This window comes from Galeopterus variegatus, unplaced genomic scaffold (assembly GCF_000696425.1).
Source record: "Galeopterus variegatus unplaced genomic scaffold, G_variegatus-3.0.2 Scaffold948, whole genome shotgun sequence".
Lineage (NCBI taxonomy): Eukaryota > Metazoa > Chordata > Mammalia > Dermoptera > Cynocephalidae > Galeopterus > Galeopterus variegatus.
This window is the reverse complement of record NW_007727059.1, coordinates 392,957-401,056: the sequence shown is the minus strand read 5'-3', so window position 1 is coordinate 401,056 and position 8,100 is coordinate 392,957. Positions and strand designations below refer to the sequence as shown.

Below are 8,100 nucleotides of genomic sequence, written 5' to 3'. Positions count from 1 at the left end.
CCCCTTTTTTTTTTTTTTTTTTTTTTTTTTTTTTTTTTTTTTTTGTCTTTTGTCTTTTTCCGTGTCCGGCAACGGATCGCAACCCTCAGTGTCGCCCCCGTACCGGACCGGGACTGGCAACGGGATCGCAACCCTCGGCGTTGCCCCCGCGCCTCGCTCAGCCAGTGAGCGGGAACCGGTCTGTATGTGGGATCCGAACCCTCGGGCGGGAGCGCCACCGCGCTCTCAAGCGGCGCACTATAGCAGTGCGCCACCGGGCCGGCCCTATCTTGCTCTTCTTAACCCTTCCAGTCTCTTGTTTTAGCCAGGAGGCAGAAAACCTCTGAGGAACTCTTGCTTTAAAGGATTATGAATGATTCCTTCTATATCTGTCCCAAGTCCACCACCGTGAGAATAGCCAACTACCATGCACGAGGCCACGCCCCAGAAGAGATGACCGGGCCCCTAGATTTATCCTTTGTGCAGTAGCATTTAAGCATACCAGCTCCTATTCTGCAGTAAGTCTGATGAAGAATTTTTCTTCAGCCCACAGGGTGGCAAGTAAGGGCTCCAGGTAGGAGCTAGTCAGACTCAACTGGTAACTACTTGTCACTACCCAAATTGTGAGGTGTGGAGTTTATGCCATGTTAAATTTTGCTGGATTGGATGTGGAATGTGAGGAATAGTATCAATTCTGCCTTCAAAGCGTCCAGAATCTTCTACTACTCTAGTTGAGGTAGAGCTAACAAAAAATGCTTCTGGATTGGATATGGAATGTGAAAGATGCTTCCAAGGTTGGGAAGCCTGGGAGAAAACGTGGAGTAAAATTGGGAGTTTGGGTTTGCACATGTTGAGCCATGCTACCATTGCATGATGGAGGTGTCACCATGAAGTGAGCTTGAATACTGGGGGTATCTTGTGCCAAATCTGGCACCTCACATGAAGGCTTCACCTCCAGCACTGGTGACTGTCTAGAAAAGAAGGCTGGCTTTACAGATGAGGTGACTGAGTTCCTAAGGGATCAGCATCACTTTTATCTGAGACATCAATCCTACACGAAGCTTTCTAGAGTGTTTTGAGAGAAGAACTTAGTTTTATATAAGATTTTCTTGGTGCGGGTTCCTAGGTGACTTAGAGTTATCAAATTCTTGTTAATCCACCGTATTACTCTGTTAATAATTAGTAAGTGGTAAGCAGGACATTAGACACAGCCAGAGTGTTAAGATGTGAACTTCTGTAGAAGAGGCTCTCCTGAGGAATGGGCCGGGTGTGCAAATTAGAGGGTAGTACAGATGCTCCTGAACTGATAATGGAGTTATATCCCAATAAACTCACCGTAAGTTGAAAATGCCATTGTTGAAAATGCGTTTAAACACCTAACCTACTGAATATCGTAGCTTAGACTACGTTACCTCAAATGTGCTCAGAACACTTACATTAGCCTACAGTTGGACAAGACCACCTAACACCAGGCCTATTTTGTAATGAAGTGTTGAATATCTCATGTAATTTATTGAGTACTGTACTGACAGTGAAAAACAGAATGGTTGTGTGGGTACTCGAAGTATGGTTTCTACTGGATGCGTTTCACTTTTGCGCCATCGTAAAGTCGAAAAATCATGTCAAGCCATCAAACTGCATTTACTTAGGAAGTTGTTGCTGGTGTTTTTAATTTTTGTGTTAAATCCCCTTTAGCCTGTGTTTTTGTGCATCTCTGGTTTGTGCTTTATCTCCATCTTCACACCAGGGCCAGCCCACCCGGTGGAACGAGCAGTGTCTTGCATGTCCCTCCCTGCTTGTAGCTCTTTCCTCCTTTTGTTTATGTATTCCATAAATTTTATTTATAAATTTTATAAATTATGAATTAGATAAGAGTCTAATTCTGTCATTCACTGACTCATTCAACGAACAAATATCGTGGATCACTTTCTACGTCATACATACTGGAACACATATCTGCTCTGCCCTTCCCTTCACCTTTCAGCTGGCTCTGTCCTTGCTGTAGGGCCGGGCTGCCCAGCCTTTATTATGCGGCAGCCTAAGATAAACTGCAAGAGATCAGAGGTGTCCAGGCTTGGTGAAAAGAACTCATTACATTTCTTTATGTAATTATGGGAAGAAGACTAAAATATAAAGCATTAGCGATAGTAAACATTGAACCTGCAAAAAAATCTACAAATAGAATCCTTATATTTTTCTCAGAGACACAAGATAGTTCTGAGAACTCTAACAGCTGACTCTTTAACTGGTGCTGAGACATGCCATTATCTTCTTTAATTCCTGTATCAACCCGGTTACCCTTATTTCACAGATGTGGAACCAGACACTCAAAGTAGATTAATAACTTGCCAAAAGTTGCATAGCTGCTAAGTGGCAGAGGGGAGGTGTGAGCCCAGGTGTGTGGCCTCCACATCTGAGCCTGCACCACCAGGCTATCCTGGCATCTTTTGGAATGGCCCTGTACAATTCTAGATCAAGATTCTTAAACGATTGTCTCAATACGTCCTTGAGAAAGGAGGGCAAGTGGCAAGCTCCTCAGCTGGGCTCCAGCCTTACCTCCCTGCCATGGTCCCTCCTGCATCCTCCCCAGGCCACCCTCTTGCCATCCCCAGACGTACACTTGTCTGCCTTTGTGCCTCCGTGTGCGCTTTGCATGCAATCGGAAGGTATGTGTTCCTGATGGATCTAGACAAGGATTCTGGATTTCCTTCAGCTTTTGAAATGTAGCTGTATGTGTACCTACATTAACGTCTTCTGAAAGTTAATGTATACAACTACATATTTGCTAAATTAGGGGTGATGGGCAGATAACAAGGGCAAGCCTCGACTGATTTGGATTATTTGAGGGCTTTATTTATAAACAAGTTGGCTCATGAGTGCAATTTGGTTTTATGGCTTGAAACCCCCCTGTGAACATGAGTCTTCACTTGTGGTCTTCTCAGGTTGATTTTTCTTGGTTAAGTTCCTAGATTTGAGGCAAAATAAATGTACAAATCTTGAAGTCGTGGGTGCTCCGTAAATAGGGAGAAAGGTGGAATACATAACACATGACATAGTCTGTTCTGGAGTTGTCGCAGCCTTGACAGGTAGCAGGTACTGACGTGATGAGCATGTGCTGTTGCAGGGGACCCTTAGCATTTTTAATTGTTGAGCCTTTCCCTTTAACGCTTGAGAAACTGTTTTAGAAACTCTATGCTCCACTGGAAACTCGAGCCTCTGCTTGCCTCTTGGGCCCGCCTTCTGTGAGATAACAGCAGTCTCACACCCTTCCCCCAGGAGCCAGAGGCAAATTAGGCTCCTAAAGTGACCAACGGGACTATGTCCCACAATCAGCCAATCCAAATGAACAGGACAGTATCCCTCATTTACATAAGAGGACCTGAATGAGAACCCAGGAGAAAGAAGGGCAGGAATTTAGGCTATATAAGGGGGTTGTTTCTTTTGTTCTGGGAGACACTGGCTTGGGAGTCTTCTGTCCTCCAGTGCGCTCCTTACTTGCAAGCAATAAAGTGCTATAACACTGAACAAAGAGCTGCAACACTAAAATAAAGAGCTATAAAACTACGACACTGACGCCGGTCTTGGCTTCCTCTGTGTGTTCACCCCACAACAGTGCTGATGGTTCACCTTGACGGGAACAGAAGGGTGGCCACGTTCAGATGAAGCAGTTGGACAGTTAGTGCTGATTGAGAGGCTTGTGGTTAGGGTCAGCTCCAATTGGCACATTTTTTAATGGGCACCAAAAGCTCCATGGTGATCCTGCTAAAATGTGGTCTTGTAGCCTATTTTCCTCCAAGTTGTTGAGCGTCTTGGCAGATGTGATCTCGTCACATAGCACAGCTGTGAAGTAGGGAGGTTGCAGTGTTACCTCCCTCTCCGGGTGCCACACTTCTTAACCTCTGCTGTCTGCTCGCCATGCCTTTTCCGGATTGTAAGCACTGCCCATTCTGTTGATCCAAGTGCCACTTTAAAAAACAGCTCTGTTCTCGTTACCTATTCCCAATCTGCCTCTTAAGCTGTCACTTCATGTTCCTCCACTCCGACACATGCTCCTCCCGCCCAGGGGGCAGCTCTTCTTGCCCTCCACTGTTGCTTCCTCAGGCCTCCCATCTTCTCTCCTGGTCTCTCCTCCCTGCCATTCTTGCAGTGTCCCACCACATCACTAAGACCATAGACACAATCTACAGCGAAGTACAGCCAATGTTTTTTGTCCCACCAGTCAGTTGGTGTATGGCCAAATCACATGGATATTAAGCACTTAATTTGTTCTATGCGCTGTGTTAGGTGGGCATTTACAGTCATGAGTAATGTGGAGTTTCAGGCCCCACCAGGTTCTCAGCATCCTAAGGGAGCAAATAGACAGCTGAACGTGATAAAGGTCAAGGGCATGATGATGCCCCATCCAGGGGCAGAGGGACCCACAGTGCTGCGTCTCTCTACCCAGAGTGGCTCTCTGCTACCACAGCCCCAAACAGCCACGCCCACCATCCTGGGGTCTTGTGCCTCTTCAGAACACTTTCTCTCCCTTGTCTGAGTGAGGGAGGTCTCCTCCTCCCATCCATCCTTCCCCTTGGCCTTCAAAGTGCTCAGCCTCCCCCTTTACTGTGGAAGCCCCTTTTCTGTCTGCCACAGCCTACTTCATGTTTGTCTGGAAGCCGGCCTCCCTGGTGTTCTTACCTGCCCTATTTGTGATTGGGCTCCTGGGTCACAACCCTCACAGCCCTGTCTTCCTGTGCTGCACCTTGCCTGAAACATACCACATCCTAGGGGACACAGGCTGTGTCCCCTCCTGCCTGTTCTGTCTCCCCTACCTGAGAGTGCCTCGAGCTCTGCACCTGCCCCCAGATTGATCTTCTGACTGCCATGTGCCCCGGTTTGAAAGCTTCTGTGACTACCTGCAAAGAAGGGCAGAACCCCAGGGCAATCTGGCCCCAGGCTGGGGCCTCTCTCCTGTCTCCTCGTGCCACGTGTGCTACTGCTGTCCAGACTGTTCTCCCCACAGGCCTCTGCTCTGATGTTCCGTCTCCTGGTGAACAGTCTGCCAAAGTCTGTCTGTCCTTCAAGAACCAGCTGTGCCACCACAGTCTCATTACTCGAGGGAAAGGAAACTGTCTTCTCTGACCCTCATTCACTTTACTTACACCACCTCTCCCATGGTGGCCACCAGTTTCTGTCTGTGTTCATCCCATAAGCAGTGTAGGGGGACTGTCCTGTGCAGGCATGGCTCCTGTTGCTTCTTTCTCCCACTAGTCAGGTCCCTAGGGGCAAGTCCCCTACTGCCATAGCCAGCACAGGGTGTCACCTGTCCCAGAGTTAGCCAGGGGGTGAGGCAGGGTTAAAGCCAGGTCCCCTGACTTCCTCAGTTCTTCCTGGGAAGCTTTTCTGGTTTTAGGTTCACCTGGATTTACCAGTTCAGCCACAAAAGTTTTCTAAGGAGAATCAGAACTTAAATTTCTTTCAAGCTTGTCATCAAAATTCCTGTACATACTCTTGACACAGGCTGAGCAGTCTGGTGTGGTATGTGCCAGGCTTTGTCATCTGGCACCTGCAGGACACACAGGCACCTGTGCTTGTTCCAAGGACTGTCTGCAGCAGGCACGGGGGCATTGCTTAGGATGTCGCACACTTACATATTCCTGCTTCCCCCCAGGAGATGGCAGGTAGAGCACTCAAGCAGACTGGCAGCAGGAGCATCGAAGCCGCACTCGAGTACATCAGTAAGATGGGCTACCTGGACCCCAGGAATGAGCAGATCGTGCGCGTCATCAAGCAGACCTCCCCAGGTGAGCCCAGACAGCAGCCTGGTACGCGACGATGGTCTGGGATCTAAGAACACAAAACAGTCTGCAGGAAGAGAGGTCCAGCCTGATCTTGGTCTGTGAACAGTTCTTAGCACACTGTGAACAGTTCAGGTAACTGGGCAGCTGAGCCTGCCCTGCCTGGACAGTCAGGTCCTGGAGGGGGACTTACCCATGCTCAGCCTGCCCCCCCCCCAATCTGAAATAATCTGTGGTACTTCCTACCTAGAGAGAGGGTTTTGTGTGCTTGTTTTGTTTTATATGAAAGATTGAAAAATTCAGCAAGGTGAGAGTAAAAATGTTTTTACTTTCTCTTGGGCCTGTGGAGATGTCTTTGAAAAGGGAACTTATTTCATCAATTCTAAAACACACCGTTTCTCATGCTGTACCCTCTGACAGCGGCTGTCCAACAGTAGGCAGCTTGGGCGGGGTGCTGGGCTCCCCTGGGTGTCCCTGGGAAAGGCCGGAGGCTCCCGCACCAGACACTCTGCTGCACTGGCTGTCAGTGAAGTTACTCTCTGAAGATGGAGCAGATAGGCGCTTTTTTTTTGGTACCTGAGGTCCCTGGGGTATGATAAAGGATTCACGATAATTAACAAATGGAGGTTTCCCCATTTTGTGGAAGACCTTGGCTAAAACCCACTTCATGTGGTGAGATTCTCACAGGCTTTGTTAGTTGTATCTCCACTGTTCAGACGACACACATTTCTGTTTTCTTCTTGAGAGAAGGAATTGCCTTAAGCAGTCCCGGCTGGCCATCCCAGTCATAATTCTTAGAGTTCTGGGGTCTGTCTTAGAGCATGACACCAAAGGGAAACACAGGCCCACGCTCTGCCGCGATCTCCTTCCACACTTGCCTGTGCTGTGTGTATCCACTCAGGCATCTTCTCAGCCCGGACAAAGCAAAGCCACCACTTGGCTGTGACTTGTCTATGCCGTGGCTGTCGGGGCCTTCCCTCTGCCAGGTGTTCCCAGGGGATGTTTCCCATGGGCACAGCCTTTTGACTCTGCAGCATTCTCTGCCAAATCGAGCAGAGCGGGCATAAAGGAAAGGAATGGCATTTTTGTCCTTCCTTCCAGGCGTCTATTTCAAATGAAGAAAGATTTTCAAAATGGAAAAGTCAGGATTAAGGAAGCAGCAGCTGAAGTCAATCTGGGTATTTGTTGAGGGATTTTATGTGGTTTATTGTTGTTGTGTATATGTTGTTTTTAATAAAGACATAAAGCTCAGAAAATCTTTAATTTGGAAAATACATAAAAGAAAAGTAGACATTTGGAAAATAGATACACTTCTGCCCTTTGCGTTAGGGAAAAGCAGACTTTGGGAATCCTGATGGTAAACTGAACCACCCCAAAGAACATGGGTATGTCATGGAGAAAATAAAGCTGCCTGTTCAGATGGTTCCCGAGTGTGACAGGATAGTGATCCGGACTCTGTGTCCTCAGCGTGTGAGGGATGTACCCCAGGAGGACTGGGACACTGCCCTCTTCATTGCCCTTCAGCCTCCAGCTTTCCCCCTCGTGCCACATGAGGACGATTGGTCTGTGCCAAGCAGAGCACAGCCTGGCAGAGCCCTCAATGACTGGAGACCCTGAGCAGCCACTTGGCCCCAAGGGCATTGCTAGTGTGGGGACCAGCCTGAACGTGGCAGCACCGACTGATCGCGTCCCTGCTGATCTGGTTTCCCGTTCTTTCCCTGCAGGGAAGGGCCTCGTGCCAACCCCGGTGTCGCGGAGGCCCAGCTTCGAGGGAACAAGAGACTCGTTCGTGCCCTACCACCAGCTGGGCGGCGCGGCCTATGAGGGCCCGGGCTTCAGCGCCAGCGCCGCCAGCGCGCTGGAGGAGGTGCCGCGGCAGTACGTGGACTTCCTCTTCCCCGGAGCCGGCCCGCACGGCGTGCCTGGCCCCCAGCATCAGCCCAAGGGTTACCCCACCAGCGCGGAGGCCGCGGGGGCGCACTTCCCAGCGCAGGGCCCGCACTACGGCCGGCCACACCTGCTGGTGCAGGGCGAGCCGCTGGGCTACGGCGTGCAGCGCACCCTGTCCTTCCAGACCAAGACGCCGCCTGAGGTGGGGGGCTATGCCAGCCTCGCCGCCAAGGGCCAGGGGGGCCCACTCGGCGCCAGCCTTGCCTTCCCGCTCCCCGCCGCCGCCGCCCTCTACTTGCCGCACCCGCACCACAAGCAGGCCGGCCCCGCGGCCCACCAGCTGCACGTGCTGGGCGCTCGGGGCCAGGTGTTCGCCAGCGACAGCCCCCCCCAGAGCCTGCTCGCCCCTTCCAGGAACAGCCTCCAGGTGGACATGTACGAGCTGAGCAGTGCC

The 8,100-nt window shown here is 50.1% G+C and overlaps 1 protein-coding gene across 1 annotated transcript in view; it reads left to right on the top strand.

Annotated features, from left to right (window-relative positions):
• The window catches only part of LATS2 (large tumor suppressor kinase 2), a 59,598-nt gene that overhangs the window by 42,331 nt on the left and 9,167 nt on the right, over nucleotides 1-8,100 (top strand). Inside the window, exons 2-3 of the mRNA XM_008573665.1 lie at nucleotides 5,630-5,762; nucleotides 7,481-8,095. Coding sequence (XP_008571887.1) covers nucleotides 5,630-5,762; nucleotides 7,481-8,095 — 748 coding nt within the window. The remainder of the gene's footprint in view (nucleotides 1-5,629; nucleotides 5,763-7,480; nucleotides 8,096-8,100) is intronic.